At 43.2% G+C, this 22,647-nt stretch overlaps 1 protein-coding gene across 1 annotated transcript in view; it reads right to left on the reverse strand.

Moving 5' to 3' along the window:
* Positions 1-2,658: 2,658 nt before the first annotated feature.
* SPATA48 (spermatogenesis associated 48) overlaps positions 2,659-22,647 on the reverse strand; it is a 63,607-nt gene continuing 43,618 nt past the window's right edge. Inside the window, exons 6-9 of the mRNA XM_040260940.1 lie at positions 15,916-15,957; positions 14,461-14,568; positions 3,946-4,053; positions 2,659-2,782 (exon numbers count right to left, since the gene is read on the reverse strand). Of these exons, the coding sequence (XP_040116874.1) occupies positions 2,659-2,782; positions 3,946-4,053; positions 14,461-14,568; positions 15,916-15,957 (382 nt within the window). The remainder of the gene's footprint in view (positions 2,783-3,945; positions 4,054-14,460; positions 14,569-15,915; positions 15,958-22,647) is intronic.

Consider the following 22,647-nt stretch of genomic DNA (forward strand, 5'->3'; position numbering starts at 1 on the left):
GTCTTGTCTGAAAAAAAAAAAATTGGTGGTATTTTTGATGTTAAAAGTAATTTTTTTCTTCATAATTTCTGGCTTCAGCGGCCTCTTTGGAAAAATTTTCCACTATCCACATGTTATAAACCAATTCTGAATTTTGAGGTTGCCTGTCTGAGGCTGTAAATTATCCATTTAAAGCTATATTATAAGAGCGGTTCTCTTTCTCTTATGGCTGAGACCTGGATCTTCCTTTCTGTTTTGTTTCCAAACAGTTGCCTCTGTACCAGAGAGTGTGTAATTTCTTTGGTTCTGTTTTGCTGCAACAGAAATGGTGGCCCAGTTACAGCTCGGTTATAGCTCAGTGTTTTATAGATAGGCCAACCCCAAAGGAGAGGCCTCCACCCATCTTGGCTCCTTCTTTTTAAACGTTTTTTCTCCTCCTCCCTGAGCCTGCCCTATGCAAATTAGGGTGGGCCAGGAAGGGGGCGTGTTTGTTTCACCTGAGGTTCTCACTCTGGTCCATGGATTTTTCCTTTGTTTCCTTTTCACAGGCTTTTCCCTTTCTTTGCCTTCAGCTACCACCATTTGGGACTCCTTTTTCGTATTCTAGGGCTTTCCTTGTGGCCCAGCTGGTGAAGAATCCACCCACAATGCAGGAGACCTGGGTTCCATCCCTGGGTTGGGAAGATCCCCTGGAGAAGGCCTTTCCCTCCACTGCTCTAGCCTGGAGAATTCCATGGATGGTACAGTCCATGGGGTCACAGAGTTGGACATGACTGAGCGACTTTCACCTCACACTTTCTATTTTAACTACGTAACAGTATCATCAATTGAAAAAAAATCTGGGCTCAGGTTTAAAATGATTTATCTGTCCATTTCTAGACTTTCTCTTCTGCTCTCCCATGAGTGTCATATCTTCATAGTACTTGTGTAATATTTTTACAATATTATGTTGTAATATCCTTATTTGCGAGAATAAGCTCATTAGAATGCATTTTCTCTTCCAAGTGAATTATTTAGTAAATTCTGACACTGTCTTCCACCTATGTTTTACAAAACCCACATAGGTTCTCCGTGTGTGTGTGTGTGTGTGTGTGTGTGTGTGTGTGTGTGTGTGTGTGTGTATTATCCCTGGGGATAAATAAAAGCTGAGGCAGTAACTGGCAGAAAGACTGAGCTTGGAGACAGGAGCCGAGGGCAAGTGGCTCTCTGAGGAGGAACAGGGATGTTGGCTCCCAGCCCGTCGGAATAAACCAAGACCCAGTTCAGAACTTGATGAGCAGATGGAAATCCCTGCAGCTCTCTTCCTTGATTTTTATGATTTTCAGTTGAACTGCTGACCATGGAAACCCAGGTCACAGGACTTAAAACACTCAGAGGTTCTGGTAGTCAGTCAGGCCAGAACTCTGGATCTGTGGTGAGCAGGGTTTGCATTTGACCTTTATGCATGAGAAGTCTGAGCTAGTTACAGTGAAAATGAAGAGCTGCCACATCACCTCTCCTGGAGGTGGCCCTGGGACTCTGCAGACAGGCCACTATCCTTCCAGGAGCAGCTCTGGAGGCACTCAGTCCTTGGATGGTGTCCAGGGGCCGGCGGCATGGAGGGTGCAAACAGTCGCTTGAGGCTGAGGGGCGTCAGGACTGGGTGCTGCTGGTGCCCTGCTCAGAAAGGCCCAGAATGATAAACAAGGCCTCGGACCCGGGGCAGCTGTGCCTCCTGACAAAGTGGCCTGCCAGGGATGTTTACCGCAAAATGTAATCTCAGGTCCCTGCATTCATCTGCTCCCTGGACAGGGCTCATCATTCCCATCTGTGTTTGGGTGAGAATCTTCCAAGAGATGAAGATTTTTGTTTTGGTCAGATTTTTTGACAGAATTGCTCTTTTCTGAAAATAATTAAGGCTGCAAGATTGGGTTCAGGTGAAGCCATTACTTTTCTGCGAAGGCCGATCAGCTCCATAGCACAGATAGAGGGTGGACAGCAGCCTTCCTGTGTCTCCTGGCAGAAGGCAGCAGCCAGGGAGGGTGGCAGTCAGCACCCAAGTCTGTGTAGGTGTCAGCAGAGGCAACACTTGATCCTCAAGCAAAAACATTTGATTTCGCCCTTCTGATGGGAAAGCAAAGCAAAACTACCTCTGAAGGATTTACACATTTGCTTGGAGTTCTGCAGGATCCCTAGCTCATTCTGAATGTCTTGGGAGAAGAGGCATTCTGTCTCTGGGTATTCTTTTTTTAAATAACTCAGGGAAGGTTATTTGATCTATAGCAAAAAGGAGCAGCAAACGTTTCTAAATTCAGAAAGCTGGGTTCTAGTTCTAACTCCACTATGAGTTGTGTGACCTTTGATTAATATTTTCCTTCTCCTAATCTCACCCTGCTTATTCATAAAATAGTAAGATAGTTGCAAAATGCCCACTGCGGTTGTAAGGATGGAGGAGCTAAGGTTTATGAAAGCTCATGGGATCCACAGCTGTGTGGATACAAATACAACCTCATGTGAGAGAATGGAGGGATCTCACACAGTCCACTTCCATGCCCACATGGTTCTGGAGCTGGAGCTCCGCTTGGTCAAGGCCCAGCCAGACACACTGAGAACGTGCTTTTATTTGGCTTCTGTTACCTCCTCATCACATCATACCCAGCACCTCTCCCAGGCTCGGGAGTCACTCAGGGCGGTTCCCTTTCAGTAGCTTATAGTTTCTTTATCCTTCTTATTGAAGGGATTGTAGGGTGTCACAGTTGTGACCATTTGAGAGAGCGGCCCCTGGTGACGGAAGAGGTCAACTGCCATTCCTTTCCGTAAGACACTAACAAAATGGAGAGAAAAAAAGACGTGAAATAAAATGAGAACATATAACCTCATGTATATAAGGTTGTATAACCTCCAACTAATGATACACAAATATGGGAGAGATGGAGAGAGAAAGCGATAGGAGTAGAGGGAGAGAGAAAAAGGACGCACAGAACAGAGAGAGGGTGGGAATGGTTAATCCTTGTAAGTACTGTTTCCTTTATTTCATTTATTTGAGTTCAGTTCATTGACTGCATACTATGCATTATATCACTGACTGAAAATCTACCTTGTGCCTAGAATTACAGTTGGTGCCAAGAAGACAGAAAATACAGACAGAAGGAGGTAAAGCTGCAGAGAGGCCACTGAGTAACCAACAGCTACCACACAAAGCTTGGGGGTGTGGGCTCAGGGTGTGAGGCTGCCCAGAGGTAGAGTCATCTTTCTAGACTGGAGAGGGACCTTTCTGGTTTTGAGAAATGAATGGCTTGTCTACGCTACACCAACAAAGGAGAAAAGGCACCCTTTATGGGGACTGCCTTCTTTCCCCTCCCAGACGCACACTGACCTAACTCGAGAGCTTATAGTTGCATGAGGCCAGCCTCTGGACCTGGCTAAGATGCATTTGCATTTTCAGAGCTGTGTCACCTTACTGGCAAGGCAGGACTTTCATCAGATGTTTTCAAATTTGAGATGTAATGAGCAATAACCCCCTGCTTCTCACTGGCAGCTTCAAAGCACGGAGTCTGCACTAAACTCCCATCAAATGCCTCCTGTTTTCAATTTGCAAAATGGTGTTTAAATACATATGTATGGCTTTTAACAGAATGTTGTCTTTTATGAAAAGTAAGATGGATATCCACAATAAGTGAACGTGTGTCTCATGTAGTATGTTCTATGCATGTTCTAAGGAAAATGCAGAAGGGTGGTAAGTATGCAGAGTTGAGTCCAAGAGGCTAAGATGCTGTTCCCTAAGATGCTTTCAATCTCTTAATGCCCTCCTTCTAGCAACAATAGTGGGAAAATGAACTCTTCTGTCTTTTTGGACTTGACACTCTATTTTTTAAACAATGTAAATTGACTCCTAATACTTAATTGTTCTTTAATGGAATAATCATCATTAGGATTTCCCCCTCCCCAATATATCCAAGCACGTTGAGTAATAGGATTCATACTTACTGGTGCACTTCTGAATCTGGTGAGGGGGTCGTTGATGGACGATCAGAATTTGCTGGATGGGTGGCTGTGAAATGAACCTTACCAGTGTATCCTGGAATATTTGCAGAGCTAAAGGAAAGAGAGAAAAGAGGGGAAGAAAGGAAATGAACACAGCAATCTGCGAAAGAGTCACGGTCACCAGCACCCAATTACGAAAACATAAAGAAGGATGTAATCTAAAGGTTTTGTCCCACGTTAAGGTCTGGAAGTCGGATTGCCAGATAGGAGAGCATGCAGGCAGTGGGCAGAGATGAGTAGGTAAGAGTCTTCCTCTGAGACTGAAGAAGCTTGTTTCGCGTCCATGCTTCTCTGCTGCTTGAATTTGCATGTGTTTTACATGCCTGATCCACATGGAGCTCTGTTCCCTAAGGAAGGTGGACACGCTTTCCTCACCAAACGGCAGGCCCAGCTCCCGGACAGAGCTCTGTGGTGCCGACTCCAGTGCTGGTGGACACACGCATGATGGTTAAAGAATACTTCTTTCTCGCCACCACTAATGTCCTGACTTCACACAGTTTATGAAATTTAGCTCAATTCCACATACTCCTCTGTGTTCATGGCCCTTTTCCCTCCAGAAAGAGTAAAAGAAAGACACAAGAATGTATGGCAGATTTTTCAGGGTGGGTATGAAATTCGTCTTGATAAAGGCAAGCAAACATCCAAAACAAACATTCTATTGGGTACTTCAGAGGTGTGTGAATAATAACTACTGTTTTGACATTTTTACAGCATACAAAACCCTTTCCATGGATCATCCCCTGAGGAAGAGGTGGGGCCAGGCCGAGTACTGCTGGAGACACGGGCCCTCATCCCCAGGTGCAAGGGAAGACGTGAGGCTGAGACTATCTCAAAGAGCAGAAACATGCTCTCTGCAATCACAGGGCACTTCAAATAACACCGTCTTTGTAAAGTGCAGCTCTCAGGGTCCTCCTGGTGCCACAGTAAGAAGAGGGGAAGGTCAGCTTGCCCCGGCCACTCCCTGGTCCCTCCTCTGGGAGCGGGACATCCCTCAGCGAGGGCCCTTACCCTCCATGGATGCCCAGACACAAGGTAAGGAGCAGCGAGGACTGAGTCCCATGGCGGGTGCAGGGTCAGCTCCTCTGAAGGGCCCCTGGTTTGATCGCATCCTGTCCACATGTCCAATAAGGGGACCTCCAAGCACCACTGACGGCCGGAGGAACTGTCAAAACACTCAGTTTCAGAGAGGATACATAAGTAGTGGCAGGTGACGAGCAGGCAGGGCAGGGCAGGGCAGGGCAGTGAATGGTGAGTGCTCAGGGGCCGGGCCTCAGACCTGGGCCTCTGACTCTGCTTGTTGACTCACAGACCTGCACACAGACTGAGGCCCTGGAAGCCTCGCTGCCTCAGCTACGAGAAGGGTGACAGGACCACGCTCAAGGCTGCAGTCGAGAGGGAGGCCAGAGTCTACCTGTGTCTGTGGGCAGGTCCTCTGGGATCCTTCCGGGCATGGAATCTGTGATGGCATTAGCACATGAGAGGACAGGACATACTGGCCTGTGCCAGTAAACGTTCTGTGTCTCTTCCAAGCACACCAGTCTGTGACTAGCCTCCTCTCAGACAATAAAATAGGGGACCCAATGCAGACAAAGGGAAGGGCAAGCACATCAAGGGCCACAGCAGAATGAGCGGTGCAAGTTAATGGATACGGTGAGGCTGGGAGCCGGGCCCACCTCCACCCCTCCACCAGCTGCGAGATTAAGTGGAGAAAGCCCTGGGTGGCTGCAGTCAAGAGTGCATGCGGCCTCCCAGGGCTCTTGGGGTCAGAGGGATTCAGTGAAGGTAAAAGCAGCTGGCAAGTCTTTAGCACTTAGTAGGTGCTCAACTAATTGTAGTCATAATACAAGATTTCAAAGAAATAAGAAATGGATGAAATAGCAGCCTGGCAGTGAAGAATGCAGTTGATCTGGGACAGGCAGCTGGAGAGAGGTAGAGACAGTGGTTTCCCGATGCTGCTGTGCCTGACAACTCGGGGATTTTTCAAAGGTACCAACGCCTGACTCCCACCCACCAGACATGCTAATTTAATTGGTAAGTGCTGTGAGCTGGAAATTGTTTTTTTTTTTTTTTTCTCTCTCCAGATAACTCTCATGGGCAGTCAAGTTAGGAAGTCTGTGTTTTAGGTTTCAGGTTTGTTGGAGGGACCTGGGTGAATGAACCACTGCTGCCAAATTCTAGGCAGGACCCTTCAGGATTTCTTGGAATCTTCTCCTAGAATTGCAGCTGTATGTCAGAGTGGGAGCAAAAAGTGGGGCAAAGTCATTCATATGTTATATCTCTCCCCGAATTCATCAAAGGTTCCATGCATGTTATGAAGGAAACCCCCTTCCTCTGAGTGAGAGTTTTTTTCCACTGCCTCTAAAACACCTGCAGAATGAAAATGCCTCTAAGGTCACAGCCTTAGAGCAGTAAGAAGCCAAGATGGAAGCTCGACAAGGGCTGGATCTAAAACCCCATCCAACTATTGGTGCTTGACCTGTGGCAGACAGGTTACTGATGTTAAATAGTATTCTACGTCATGTTATAATAATGATATTATATTACATCATATCTAAAAATAACAAACATGAACTAGAGGGCTGAATTAATGATAAGCTGCTTGGGCTTGAGAAATGAATGCAGTTGCATAATAAACTGCCACATATTTGAAAACGAAAGTCCTCACCCACGCTGCTTCTAGAATCTATTCCATTTAACCCTTTTTCAGGGACAACAAAGGGGAACTTTTTTCCATCTTAAGCAACAAGACTAGAGGAGAGCAGATTCTGGGGGGATGCTCTATAGACCCATGGCTGATGGGGATAAGGTTTTTCAGATGAAAGACACTGAAAAGTACAGATTCTGAGAGAACTTCCAATCAGCTGCAAGATCAGACCCATTCCCTCACTTAAGGAAAGCTAAGGGAAGCAGGAACTCATTTAAAAATAAGCAGTCTTCATGTCTGTCTTTGCTCCATAGTTGCTAGTCTTCTGAATACCTTCTTTGACATCCGATTCCCAAAATAAGCCTAGGGTTGGTCCACTATGGGTAACTGAATAAATTACTGCCTAAGTTTATAACTAATTGGTTTTTCTCAACAAACCATAATAAAATAGAAATTAAATAACTTGAAAAATATAAGGGAGTTTAGTAAATCAGAAAAAAAGGGGCCCAGATGGCATATAATTAAAAGACAAATAGAAAAATAAGGGAAACATGGAGAAAACCATGTTATGTGTAGATTATAAGTCATGCATGCTTGGATGAGAATTCCAGCATGAACAGGCTCTCTGTCTGTAGCACAGACCCGACTAATCCTCAGGAGCCCATACCCTTTGTGACACTTACGTGGGCTGCTTTATTTAATCTCAGAACACTCCATGTCCTTGGTCCTGGGACCAGGCCATGGTAGAGATGTGGGCACTGAGGCTTGAGAACAAGTCTAAGCCATGTGCCCAGAGACAACAAGGCTGGCAGGTGGTGGAACCGAGTGGCCCCGGAAGGCCCTGAAACCCAGGCTCCCAGCTGAGCGGCATCTGTTCTGTGTTAAGGGTAGTGCAAGTTCAAGTCACCTGGACCCTTGTTTACCGAGAGCTATGCTATGTCAGGCGGAGAAGGCAACGGCACCCCACTCCAGTACTCTTGCCTGGAAGATCCCATGGATGGAGGAGCCTGATAGGCTGCAGTCCATGGGGTCGCGAAGAGTCGGACACGACTGAGCGGCTTCACTTTCCCTTTTCATTTTCATGCATTGGAGAAAGGAATGGCAACCCACTCCAGCGTTCTTGCCTGGAGAATCCCAGGGACGGGGGAGCCTGGTGGGCTGCCGTCTCTGGGGTCGCACAGAGTCGGACACGACTGAAGTGACTTAGCAGCAGCAGCAGCAGCAGCAGCATGCTAGGTCAGGACTCAAACAGGCTAGGCTCCTGATCGCTTTCACATTAAGGAGGAAATTTTGTAAATGCACAACTAGAGGTTCACAGACCCCAAGTAGGGTAAAGACGACTGATGTAAACTAGGAGCAGGGCCTCAGAGAGGGATGTAGCCAGATGCTTGAGCTGAGTGTGTTGGGGGCTGGCATCTGCCTCCAGGGTGGCACCCCTGCCCTGTGACCCTGGATGGGTCTTTGGGGACCACCTCTGCCCAAGTCAGGGTGAGGACATTCACAGTTCCCTTACAGGGAATGTGGGGCCAGGGTACCTGGGCAAAGTGTTGGCCTAGTGCAAGAGTAGGGGGAGGAGGAAGCAGGCCTGGAAAGGTGGGGAAAGTGGAGGGAAGGCTGAGGGAGCAGCTGAGAAGTCCAAATAGCACCAGCGTGCTTCTGGTCACTGGGCTGTGCATCCCTGAATATAATGAGATATTGTGGCCCCAGGATCTGCTCAGGGATTAGTTTCACTCTTAGCATCATCGTGCTCTACAGGACATGCTTTTCTCCCTCTGTTCTCAGGGAAACTTTACCTCTTCCATCCAAAAGGGGACACAGAAATGAGCCAACATCCCCGATCAGAGCAGGGCTGGGGCCCCAGGAAGCATTCACTGGCCGCAGGTGGCCCAGGGGAGTGGGAGCTCTGTTCTCTTAACTGCTCACAAAATGAGTGTCTGGGGCTCTTTAATCATTTACTCTGCCTCAGCCTCCTCATCTGTAAAGTGGGGAGAGAGCCTGTTCCCCCACCTTTGGCCTCATCACACTACTTTGAAAAACAAATGAGAGAGTCGATGTGAAAGTTCTCTGAAAAGGCAGAAGTGTGGGCCAATGTAAGGAACTGCTATTCATAGCCTGGCCTGAAGCTGGGCTGTGGTTAAGATTTTGTTAAAGTTGCAGCACACCCAGGAGGGCAGGGTGGTCCCCTCTGCCGGCTCAGGACTTGGCCCATGGCGGCCTTGGGATCACTTTGGACTTTTATGTGTCATTTGCACAAGCTTCATCAGAGAGATGCCTGAGGTCAAGCACAGCGAATGTGAAACTGGGTGAAGTCCTGAAATAAAAGATCAAGATTGAGTGGAAGACAGCACGGTGGAAGCACCAAGCTGGCTTGGGAAACGGTGGTCTGGAAAGCACCGGGTGTGGTGGGGTTGGGTGTGGGTCAGAGGGCGCGGGCTCTGCCCTGTCACCTGGGTGTGCCCCTCTCCTGTCCTCCTTGGTAAGACAAGGGAGGGGCTGGGCCAGCCGAGATGCACACATGCCAGGGCCCGTTTGGTCCCTTTCAGAAGAAAGCCGCATTCCCTTTTCTTAGGAAAGGGCAAGGTCCCATGCTTTGGGGTCCTGACTTGGCACAGATCTGCTGTTTTGAAACCATGTGGAACCACAAGATAGGTACTAACAGAAAAAAACTTCTCTTCCACCCTGTTCATTACCCTCTTGCAAAGAATATGGCTCTAGTATTTAGGAGAAAGATAAAGAACAGATTTGGGAAAAATTGGGGGTTCCTTATGTTTCCCTTGCTTGCTTGACACAGATTATAAGTGAGGAGTGACTTTGTATCTTTTTTTTTTTTTTTAATTCCTGCTCAGTTCCCTGAACTTCCAGAACTCCTGTTGAACCTAGTGGATACTATGGATTCTAGTTCCCAAAGGAGGCTCAAGTTTGAAGTTAGGAACTTCAGTGGAGACTGAATTACTGTCTTGAATTCCTTAACTCTGAATATCCTTTAAAGATAGGTCATGCTTACCAAATCAAAAAATATTTTAATGCAAAACTCATGCAAGAATTCTGCTTCCAGGGATTTGTTCTAAAAGAAATGTACGCATGACTGTGCAAAGATAATGTGGAGGTTTTTTGTTGCTGTACTTTTTAACAACAGGAAAAATTTCAATAACTACTTGGCCCACATAAACTGTACCTTGCAGTGGAGTATCACACAGCCATTAAATAGGATTTCCACAGCCCTGCCCACTGCTGAGGAAAATGTCCACTGCACCTGTCAGTCTTACACCTCCCCACACCTCCCCACCTGCACACACAACGATGTGTAGCTGCCTACACACAGACATTCATGCAGGCCTCGCAGCAAAGTCTAAAGTATGTATCAACTTTCAATACTGAGACTGAGAATGAAAGAAAGAGATAATTTACTTTTTACAAATATAATTGAATTATTTTTATAATAAACACATTTGGAAGGAAAAGAAGGTGCTATCTGGTGAGCTTAAATGCTAGCACTAAGGTGTGAGTACACACACTGGGTGTAAACTATGGTTCCACTGTAAATACGTTTATATATTTTGACCTCAAAGTCCATTGCACGAAGTCTCCCTTTAGTAAATAACTCCAAGTTATGACAAAGATTCACTTACAAAGTATTTGACAACATTATTTATCATAGTTTTTACTATGTTTACAGAAAACATTTACATATGTAACCTAAATGCGCTAGTCAATGACAGTGCTGCGTGGGCTGTGCTTAGTTGCTCAGTCATGTCCGACTCTTTGAGACCCCATGGACTATAGCCTGTAAAGCGCCTATGTCCTTTGGGATTGTCCAGGCAAGAATACTGGAGTGGGTTGCCATGCCCTCCTCCTGGGGATCTTCCCAACCCAGGGATCGAACCTAGGTCTCCCACATTGCAGGAGGATTCTTTACCATCTGAACCACTAGGGAAGCCCAAGAATACTGGAGTGGGGAGCCTGTCCCTTTTCAAGGGGATCTTCCTGACTGAGGAATCAAACTGGAGTCTCCAGCACTGCAGGCAGAGTCTTCACTGGCTGGGCTACCAGGGAAGCCCCCTGGAAGTCAAAGACAGTACATCTATAAAAATAAAAAAAAAACTACGATCTACACAAATAAAATATTATGACGAGTTCATAATAACATGTGTCCATGATGACGCTATAAAGTGAATGCAGTAAAAACTGCATTTGCAGCATGATCACAGCTGTATAAATACAAGACGAAGGATGCAGATGACGGACGGAAATATGCCGAAATCTTCATAACAGCTATGTTTTTATGCGACAGTTTATTTTTATTTTTATTATTATTAATTTTTTCTGTACTTTTTTCTATAATGATCAGATTCGGTTCTAGAACTTTAAAAGTTAGTTTTAAAACTATTAGCATAATCACCACCAATACACAGGGCATGTCAAATGATTTGGTGCCCAGAATACAAAATCAACGAAAAAGGAATATTTGAAAGCATTCACCTTTCAGGAAAACTGGTGATTCCAACCACTGAACCCAAGAGTCTGTAGCCTTGACTCTGTCTGAAATGCGGCTTCCAGTGAAAGGGCGGGGGCAGGCAGTGTTCCTGGCTTAAGTGTCACGGGTTATGAGGAAATCTTTAAAGATGATCTCATAAAGACGTTTCCCTTTAGGAAAGTTTAAGGTGAGAAAACCAAGGAAGAGTCATCTTTGCTTTCGAGCAGGATGGTACTCTATTGGGCACAAAGTACGTTTATGTGTTCTGGGTTTTGGACCTCATGCAGATGACATCATACTGCATGCATCTTCTGTGCTTGGCTCAGTGTGGTACTGTAGAAACAACACAGTATTTTGTTCAGAGATTCAAGTATATATAGCAAAGCTACCAAGCAAAGCAAGCAGAGGATAAGCACGAAGACTGATGTGATGACTTCTGGGTTGGGGAAGGAAACTCAGGAGATGAGGTCATCAGGGGGATACAGGCAGTGTAAAAGATGTGAATAAAATACGGCTTCCTTGGCTAGGCCTGGGACACAGGCATTTCCTTGTTATTTTGCCTTATATTTTAAATATGACACTACATATTTTGTATCTATATCTCATTATAAAAACGGAAAGTCTTTTTCCGTGTTAACAAGTTACGGTGAATGAAAGTGTTAGTTGCTCAGTCATGTCCGACTCTTTGTGACACCATGGACTATAGCCCGCCAGGTTCCTCTGTCCGTGGAATTCTCCAGGCAAAAATAATGGAGTTGGTAGCCGTTCAGTTCTCCAGGGGATCTTCCTGATGACCCCGGGATCAAAGCCAGGTCTTCTGCATTGCAGGCAGATTCTTTACTGTCTGAGCCTCCAAGGAAGCCCTAAAGGGGTCTGAGCCACCAGGGAATCCTTAAAGGGGATGCTGAGGCTGCATGGGTGGGAAACCCAATGGAGGCCTCCCGTGGGGCAGGTGAGAGCTCTACCACTAACCACCTATGCTCCAATTCTATTAAAAAGTGAAACCTCATTCAAAGAAGAAACTTTGCAACCTTGGATGCCCTCTAGTGCCCAATTTAAGTAAGTACAGTTAATGTCCAATTCTACATGATCCACTCAGATCTCCTTTCCTTAAAAACACTAACATCACGATGAAGTAGAAGGGCATGCTCCCAAATTTACTCAAGTTAAACAGTATGTTATACATCAATTTTTAAAAATGCTGCCAGACTTCTCTTTACTCTCCTTGAAGAGTGATCCAGAAGAATACATTCTATTCTTCAGCAGGAATGTTTCATAAAACACTTCAAAATTCAAATGTACATTTCAAAGGAAAAATACTAGAAAATTTGACGCCAGAAGAATATTTTCAATTGAGTTTATCCTTATGTTCACTCTTAAACTTTTTTTTTAGAGTCTCTACTTTTAATAGCAATCATTTCCCTCCAGAAATGAGGCAAGAATTATAACAGACAAATCCTTTCTTAGGACTCAGCTAAAACGTCACAGCCTTCAAGGCTTGTGGATAAAAGTGACCTCTCTGTACAACCAAGATCAAGAACACTAAACTTGCTTCTCAGGAGCCTCCCTCCATCCTGCCTTATACTATCATTATTGGGGTGCAGAGCTCACCAGCCCGGCAGGCTTGCAAGCTACGTGAGGGCTAAGTGTTTGGTACAGTACCTGGAATACTTTATGTATTCTCTCTTCTTTTCTTCTTTCTTTCTTACTGGTTGAAATATAACAGCTCATTTATTTCTTCAATGCATTAAGTTAGAGATATAATTTAAAACCAAAGTTACTTTTGAAAGATAGTTTCTTTGATCAAGTAGTCAAAAGAATTAGGGTGTCAGAATGGGTAACACATGAAAATTCAAAATTATTAGGGGATGTAGAACAGGTATGAAGGACCGCCAATGTGAAACTGAGCTGGTTTGTTATTTTGGCACAACGGATGTTTAAAAAAAAAAATAGAGTAACTGACATTTAAAATACTGTTGGTGATTCAGACTATAGGCTTACAGGACGTCTCCTGGAAGCCTTCCAGTCATCACAGAAACTGAAGGTGTACCAGCAGTGATGTGCAACAGCTCAGGGGCATAATAAAGAAAATGTGGTCCATGATTACCACAGAATGCTACTCAGCCACAAAAAGAACAAAACAATGCCATTCGCAGCACCATGGATGAACCTAGAGATTGTCATACCGAGTGGAGCAAGTCAGAGACAAATGCCATATGCTATCACTCATATGGGAATCTAGACAAAATGGCACAAATGAACCTATTTACAGAACTAACAGAGTCACAGATGCAGAAAACAAACTTAGGGTTACTGGGGAATAAGGGTTGGGAGGGATAAACAGCAGACTGGGATTACCATACGCATACTGGTGGTGGTGGTGGTGTTTAGTCACTGATTCTGTCCAGTTTTTTTGCAACCCCATGGACTATAGCCTGCTGGGCTCCTCTGTCCATGGGATTTCCCAGGCAAGAATACTGGAGGGGGCTGCCATTTCCTCCTCCAGGGGAACTTCCTGACCCAGGGATTGAACTTGAGTCTCCGGCTTGGCAGGTAGATTCTTTTACTGTTGAGCTACCTGGGAAGCCCTTGTACTGACACGACTGTATGTGAAGTATATAACTAATAATGACCTCCCGAATAGCACAGGGAACTCTACTCAATACTCTGTTATGACCTATATGGGAAAAGAATCTAAAAAAGAGTGGAATATATATATATATATATATATATATATATACACGTATAACCGACTCACTTTGCTGTACAGCAGAAACTAACACAACATTGTAAATCTACTCCAACAAATTGTTTTTTAGAAACCACACAGAACATCAGCTTATTGTAGTGTGTCTTGTGAATTATCCTAATGAAGCAATTTCTGAGCTTGAGTATTTCCATGGGTGAAAGCAAATACATACACACACATATATATATATATATTCATAAAACATTGAATGTAAACCCAGGTTAGTCGGTGTTCAAAACTGTAATCTCCTTTGTGAGAAACTGTAGTTCTTTCAGGAAACAATATCTTTCTTCTTAAGTTGTGGTCAGTACCAGGCCATTTTCCATTTTTCAAATTATTGAAGTACAGTTGATTTAGAATGTTGTTCCAGTTTCTGCTATATGGCAAAGTGACTCAGTTATAGACACATTCTTTTTTATATTCTTTTCCATTATGGTTTTATCACAAGATACTGAATATAGTTCCCTGCACTATTCAGTAGGAACTTGTTGATTCAAGGCTGTTTTTCTATTGCTTCATTCACTGCAAAGCCTATGACCACATTTCTTCCTTAATAATAAAGTGAGAGGCATAATCACAGGTGGAACTCACCGACTTGAGTTTGTATAATGGATTTCAGAGCTTCGAGGCTTGGCGAGAGATGTGATGTCTCCACAGGGGTTGTCAACGTCATCAGCATTTGTAGACTGCACGCAACCACTGTTGGGATGAAAAGACTTTTTCATAGTTTTTATTAGAAACATAGAAAACATAGGTGAACATATCCTAACTTGCAAAGGAAATCTTTCCAAAACAGATCAAAATTCAAAATGTATTACATTAACCATGGTGATGGAACAATTTGCCTTAAAAAATAAAGTAAGGAGGTTTTCTTTTTTAGAGTAAGAATTGATCTTCGGTTTGGGCCAGAGTGAGAGTAACAGCTGGCCTGTGTTTCTGAGCAAAGAAGTAGGCAGTTTTTGCAGCCATGAGCCAAGTCCTTCCCTGGAGCCTGGAGATGGCCTGGGGCAGGCAGGTGTGGTATCCCAGAGTGGAGGAGGCTTTTGCGGACATGGAAACAGGCCATGGGCCTGAGGTTCTGGGAAACCAGCAGTGTGCCTCCGGGGCCTGTAAGAAGGTCCAATCCATCAGTGGAAGTGAGAGGGTGTCCTGGAGGCATTTCTGGGGCCACTCATAGAAAAAGGAGTCAACTTAGCTGGGGAGCAGGAGAGGCTAGAGTAATGGGCGGAGGGGGGAGAGGGTCGGGGAGTAAAGATGAAAGGCCCAAGTTCTTCCATTTCTTGGATTTTCTTTGTTCCAAGTTACTGTGATCTGAATGTGTAATCCCCCCAATGAAACGTATATGCTGAAATCCTAACACCCAAAGGTGATGGTATCAGGTGGCGGGAGGTACTTGAGTCATTCGTGTCCTTATAAAAGGGGCCCCACAAGCCCCTCATTCCCTATACCTCATGTGGACACAAACGTGTGACCAGCAGAGGGCCATTCCTGGGCCATCCCTGATGTCAAGACTGCAGAACTGCGGGAAATAAACGTCTGCTGTTATCAGCCCCTGTCTGTGCTGAGCTGTGCCAACAGCCCAAGACTGCTAAAACACAAGGTGTTTCTCTAGTATAAAGCACAGAAGACCCAAGTGGTGAGTGACGCACTTCTGTGCCACCCACGGGAAGTCAGATTTAAATTTAGAAAAGCGAGAGGTTACATTTCCTGCCCTTCAGCATGTGAGCCCATTACAGCTTCCACGTCAAGTGTAAAAGTCCTTCTGGTCGACAATACCTAATATTAGCAGTATCCAAGGTATTTTATTTCATAAAGTAACCAATTTGGGAAAACTGAAAAAGATGCTGACGCTTTATTTCTTTAATCAAAATCTTTAACACATTTTTGATGAAACTGTTGACAGGTACCATGCTAGGAAAACATTAGAAATCTGCTAGAAAGTGTACGTTGTTTTAAAGAGTGAGTTACAAACATGAGTGAGCTGAAAGTAACTACAATACAGATGTAAGTCTAGTAATTTTTAAAACATTAAGAAATGTTACTTACGTATAGAGAGGAATGTATTTGCTTCTGGAACTTGGACTCACACTTAGAAAAAAAGAAAATATGGGTGACTGAGTTAGTGACATTAATAAAAATTAGGTTGTCAGAGTACTTCTCTTATTAAGTCTTCAGATATATCTCAAAAGAATGTGCTTCCAAAAGTTTGTAATTTTAAACAGAAAAGACTTGAAAATGTAGCTTTAAGTGATGAAAAGCAAACACAGAACAGCCAAGGACGAGTAAATCCTTGCTGACTCCTATGATTTAGTTCCAAAGCCTCTTCTTCTAGTTTTTCTTTGCTGTTTTCATCCTCAATAATTACACTGGCAAAGTTGACCTCTAGTTTTCTTACTGGGCTTCTCTGATGACTCAGATGGTAAACAATTGGCCTGCAATGCAGGAGGCCCGGCTTCGATCCCTGGGCTGGGAAGATCTCCTGGAGAAGGGAATGACAACCCACTCCAGGATTCTTGCCTGGAGAATTCCAGGGACAGAGGAGCCTGGCAGGCTACATACCATGGGGTTGTAAAGAGACACAAAGAAGGCAGACATTTGAGTTGACTGAGCCTTGGGTGTAACCCTCCATGGTGGAGAGAAAGCCTCCGTGGCCCAAAGAAGTTCTGTGTCTCAGACAAGACTACAGTTACCTAGGGCACTTCAAGGAGCTTGGGTTTATTTTGTACTTTCCCAGCTCCAAGCCCAGAATTAGCCATTTCTTCAAGGATCTTACAATGTATTCTATTGGAGAAGGGCATTTTAAACCAACATTTTGGAGCTGGATATGCTTCAAATGTATGTATGAGTGTATATGAACCTGTGTGTACCTGAAAAGGAAGTGAAAGTGTTAGCTGTTTAGTGGTGTCCAACTCTTTGCGATCCCATGGACTGTAGCCTGCCCTAACTCCTCTGTCCATGGAATTCTCTAGGCAAGAATACTGGAGTGGGCAGCCATTCCCTTCCCCAGGGAATATTCCCCACCCAAGGATCAAACTCACGTCTCCTGCATTGCAGGCATATTCTTTACTGTCTGAGCCACCAGGGAAGCCTGTGTACTTACATGTCTACATATATTTCTGAAAAAATATATATATACTTATACACATACACACACACACACACACACACACACATATATATGTGTGTGTATTAAAATAAAGGGACACAACAGAGATATTAAGAGCTTGGTAACGGATCACGGCAATAAAAGTGAATGAATACCACCGGTAAAGTGAGTCACACCAATATTTTGATTTCCCAGTGCCTACAACAATTATGTTTATATTATACTGTAGTCAAGTGTACAGTAGCATTATGCCTAAAGTCAATATCTTAATTTAAAAATACTTAACTGCTACAAAATGTTCACCGTACTCTAAGCCTTTAGTGAGTTGTAAAATTGTTGCACTATTGTCAGGGGACCTTCAGCTTTAAGGGATCCAATATGTCATTTTCTTCCTTTGTGTGCCATTTCTCAAGGACTCTCTATTCCTTATCAGTTTCTGGAAAACAGGAACGAGCAGAGTTGCACGTAGTTCTCAGGACTGAGATCATGAGAAAGAGCACCTGCTTGGATTCCTTTCAGTGACTCCCATCTGTGAACTTTTACTTAAAGGTAATCTATTCAGTTATGCCCCTCTTACTCAGGATATGGAATGTTTTCTGGCCCTTTGAAGATTGTTATTTGCTTGGCTCTGTTTTTGCTCATTTTTTTTTTAACTGCCTAAAGCTGCCTTGTATGAAGATACATAAGCATGCGTTTCTGCAAATAAAGTACCCTTGTTTCACTCGAGACTTGGGTCCCCTGCGTCCTTCTTCTCGTCGACTCCAGTCCCCAGGTCCTGGTCTGCGAAGACTGTGACAAGTGGCGCCTGAAACAGGGACGTGGTGAATGCCCTTGGTAAGCCGATGGAGTGACTATTAGGACCTACGGAGGTCGGTAAGTGCGGGGTTATGGGACAAACAGCTGGAAAGCCCCACCACTTTTCTACTTTACTTCATCATTTATTTAAGGTTCAGGGACTTTTGGTTTCGTGTCGATGGATAAAGGCTTGTCTCCAAACAGTGGTTGAATATAATCCCTGGTTCCCTGATGAAGGCAGTTTCGACTGGGTTAAAGAGAATGTTGAATGAGCCACAAGATGGATAAAAAATATTTCAATAGATTTCTGGCCCTTGTGGGCCCTCATTAAATGGCCGTTATCTTGCCATTTCAAGACAACTCTAGCCCCCCTGATATTCGTCAACAAGCGGAATGCTCATTATACAAATATGAATTAGATGATGAGACTTTACAAAAGGCCCAATTAGAGCAACATAAAACGTTTCAGAACTTTCCCACCATCCCTGCTCTGCTGTCCCAAGTGCTCCTTCTTCTCTTGTAATGGGCACAAAACCGAAGTCCCCCTCGATTTGAGGACAAAATGAATCTGATGATGATTCTTCTGATGCTCTCTTTGACACTAAAGTCAACAATATTTTTTTGATGACAATGATAAACCCCTAACATACACTCCTATTTATGAAAATGGACGATCCACTCATTATCCTTCACGACGAAGGCTTTCTGATTTACTGGCTTTGCAATCTCGAGTCTCTGAGGCCAATGATCTTTTTCCTTTTCCTGTGTTAAGAAATATTAATGCTCAAGGGCAACTAATACCTCAATACGAAGGCACTGATTTTTCTCACATGCAACAAATGAAAAAGGCTGTGACTATGTACAGCCCTCATTCACCTTTTACTAAAGAACTTCTAAACGCTATGGCATCTTCTACTGGAAATTTTATTCCTTATGATTGGTGAATTTTGATAAAAGCTCTTCTTAAACCAGGATAATTCTTCAGTGGATAATGTGGTTTCATGATGTGGCCAGAGATCATGCCAATTCTAATGCTCGAGCTGGCACTCCTCAAAACCAAATTACTTTTGAAATGTTAACTGGTATGGGGCAATTTGATTTGGGGGAAGCTCAGACACAATGCCCTCCTTTGTTGCATGAGCAATTGAAAGAAGTTGCCCTTGAAGCTTGGGATCGAATCACTTCTCAAGGGGAACCTAAGGGTAGTTACACTAAGATGTTACAAGGGCCTGATGGAGCCGATGCTGATGTTTTAGCTAGACTGGGAGTTGCTATCTCCCGTAGTGTTGTCAGAGAGGAAGCCAGAGTGCAGTTAGAAAAACTGCTTGCATATGAGAATGCAAATCAGGAGTGCCAAAGAGCCATCGCTCTGATTCGTGAGACCAGGAATATTATTGAATATTTGAAGGCTTGTCGCAACTTAGGATCAGAAACTCAGAAAATGTTAGTGGAAGCAATGGCTGCTGTCTTTAAAAAGGGGAATGAAGGATGTTTTGTTTGTGGGGATAAGAGTCATTTAAAAAAGGATGCCCTAAAAAATGCACAGAAAAAGTTAAAATTGTTAAAAAAAAAAAACCTCCAGGAGTCTGCCCTTGCTGTCGTAAGGGGGTACACTGGGCTAAAGAATGTCGATCTAAATATGATGTTGAGGGAAATCCTATTTTGGGAAACTCAAAGATGAGGACTCCCTGGGTCCTCATCAACAAAAACCAGGGGCAAACTCCATCTTTTCCCTCAAACCCTCAACATCCAGCAGTGCTGCCATTGATATACAGCTATAAATCATTTTCTCCTTTCTCCTCAAGTAGTCCCTTCTAGAATACCTACCAGACTTTAAGGACCCCTACCCCCACAAAACTTTGGCCTTATTATACTTGGCCAATCTAGTCTGACTTCTAAGGGAATTACTGTTCACCCTGGAATAATTGATTCAGATTATAAGGGAGAAATTCAAATTATGATGTCATCTCAGTTACTATGGCAATTCAAAAAGGGGAACAAAATGACCCAATTACTTCTTTTACCCTACATTTCTATTAACTCCTCTAATGGTATATGGACAGGTGGATTTGGTAGTACAGATCAAAAGCAATCCTTATGGACATCAATAGTATCTGAATATGCACGACCAAACATAAATATCAAAATTAATGGCAAAAGATTTTCTGGTCTTCTTGATACTGGATCTGATATTACTATTATTTCCAAACATTTGTGGCCCAAATCTTGGCCTATACAGAGAATTTCTTGCCAAATTGCAGGAGTTTCTCAAACCAAAGTACAAGAGGTTTATCAAAATGTCCAAATATATCCATGTGAGGGACCAGAAGGCCAGCCTGCAACATTATGACCTCATGTGATAGACGCACCCCTTAATTTACTAGGAAGAGATTTACTTATGCAATGGCAAACTCAAATATATATTCCACATTTTTCCTAGGGGCCACTGCTCATTTAATAAACAATACAATTCTTAAAATAACTTGGAAAAGTGACGAGCCTATTTGGACAGAGCAGTGGCCCCTTATAAAAGAGCAATTAGAGGCTGCTAAAGAAGGCAGTGGCACCCCACTCCAGTACTCTTGCCTGGAAAATCCATGGACGGAGGAGCCTGGTAGGCTGTAGTCCATGGGGTCGTGAAGAGTCGGACACGATTGAGCGACTTCACTTTCACTTTTTACTTTCATGCATTGGCGAAGGAAATGGCAACGCACTCCAGTATTCTTGCCTGGAGAATCCCAGGGACAGGGAAGCCTGGTGGGCTGCCATCTATGGGGTCACACAGAGTCGGACACAACTGAAGTGACTTAGCAGGAGCAGCAGCAGCAGTAAGGAACTTATAGATACACAATTGAAATTAAAACATATTGAGAAATCTTGTTCCCCTTGGAATTCTCCTGTTTTTGTAATAAAAAAGAAATCTGGCTAATGGCATCTTTTAATAGATCTTCGAAAAGTTAATACATCTATGAAACCTATGGGTGCATTGCAACCAGGAATTCCATCACCTACCACTATTCCTCAAAACTGGCATATTATTATTATAGATTTACAAGATTGTTTTTTTACTATACCTTTACACCCTCTAGATTGAGAGAGATTTGCTTTCTCTCTTCCTTATCCTAATCATATCGAGCCTCATAAACAGTATCAATGGACTGTGTTGCCTCAAGGAATGGTGAATTCTCCCACCATGTGTCAATATTATGTAGCCAAAGCCCTTGAACCTATGAGAAAACAATTTCCTGACTTTCTTGTTATTCATTATATGGATGATATATTGTTTTCAGCTCCATTTGTTTTAGAAACTCAGCAGATGTTTGATGTAGCTCAACAATGCTTAAAAGCTTCTGGATTAATCATTGCCCCTGAAAAGATTCAAATATCTACACCTTACTATTACTTAGAATTTGTTGTTAATAGACAATGTATTACTCCCCAACTAACACAGATTTGTGTTGATAAATTATCAACCTTGAATGATTTTCAAAAACTTTTAGGGGATATAAACTGGATTAGACACTCTTTAGGCATTGCAAATTATCAACTGACTAATTTAACACTTTAAAAAAGATCCCAGTGTAAATAGCCCTCGTTCACTTTCACAACAGACACGAGAGGAACTCTGTTTAGTACAAAATAAATTGCAAAAGCAGTTTCTTACTCATATTAGACTTGATTTACCTCTAGAGTTATTTATACTCCCTTCTCTCCATTCTCCCACAGGACTTCTTACCCAACAAGAATACCTGATAGAATGGATCTATATGCATTTTAGAGGGACAAGGTCACTTACACCCTATCTTGATTTGATCATTCTAATCATTATCAATGGAAGAAACAGAGCTAAGACTCTAATTGGCTCCAATCCTCATAAAATTGTAGTACCTATTAATAAATCTCAATTCGAGAACACATTACAAACTTCTACCGATTTCCAAATAGCATTTCTGGAATATTTTGGAGAAATTTCATTTCATTATTTTTCTAACAAACACTGGAATTTCTTAAAAAATACTGAATTTATTATCTCTCGCATTGTCACATCACAACCTATATCTCAAGGTGATGTTTTCTATATAGATGGGACTAAAAACAGCAAAGCCTCATAGTGGTCTCTCAAAGAATATAAAAACTTTTATACTAAATTTCACTCTGCTCCACAAAATGAATTATATGCTCTCATTCAGGTTATTCACCTACATTCTTATCCTATTAATATAGTTTCTGGTTCCTTATATTCAGTTTTTGTATTAAGAAATATAGAAACTTCTACCATAGATTCGAATCAATCTATTATCCAACAACTTTTTCTTGAACTATAACCTATTATTAGGAACCGCACTCCCCCCATTTATATTACCTATATTTGAGCACATTCTTGTCTTCCTGGCCCTATGGCGCATGGCAATGAACAAGCTGATAAACTTGTCTCTTTTGCTACTCCTGAAGAGCAACATGCTCTATTACACAATAATGCTGGCTCATTACATCAAATTTGGAAAATTCCATACCGACATGCTAAAGAAATCATTAATAATTGCTCTACTTGTAGGCCCCTACACCTTCGACCCACTGCACAAGGTATCAATCCTCAAGGATTACAACACAATGAACTATGGCAAATGGATGTAACTCATTGCCCTGAACTTTCTCCCTCTTCCTTCTTAAATGTCTCAGTCGATACAGATTCTTCTTTTATATGGGCCACACCTCTCTGAGGTGAAGCTACATGACATGTTATAACCCACCAATGCCAGGGACACTGGTCTGATCTCCATTTAGGGAACATCCCACGTGCGGTGGGACAGCTAAGCCCATGCACCACAGCTACTGAGCCTGTGCACCACAACTACTGAGCCTGTGCATCGAAACTA

The sequence above is a fragment of the Oryx dammah genome, unplaced genomic scaffold (genome assembly GCF_014754425.2).
Source record: "Oryx dammah isolate SB20612 unplaced genomic scaffold, SCBI_Odam_1.1 HiC_scaffold_18, whole genome shotgun sequence".
In the NCBI taxonomy this organism is placed as follows: domain Eukaryota; kingdom Metazoa; phylum Chordata; class Mammalia; order Artiodactyla; family Bovidae; genus Oryx; species Oryx dammah.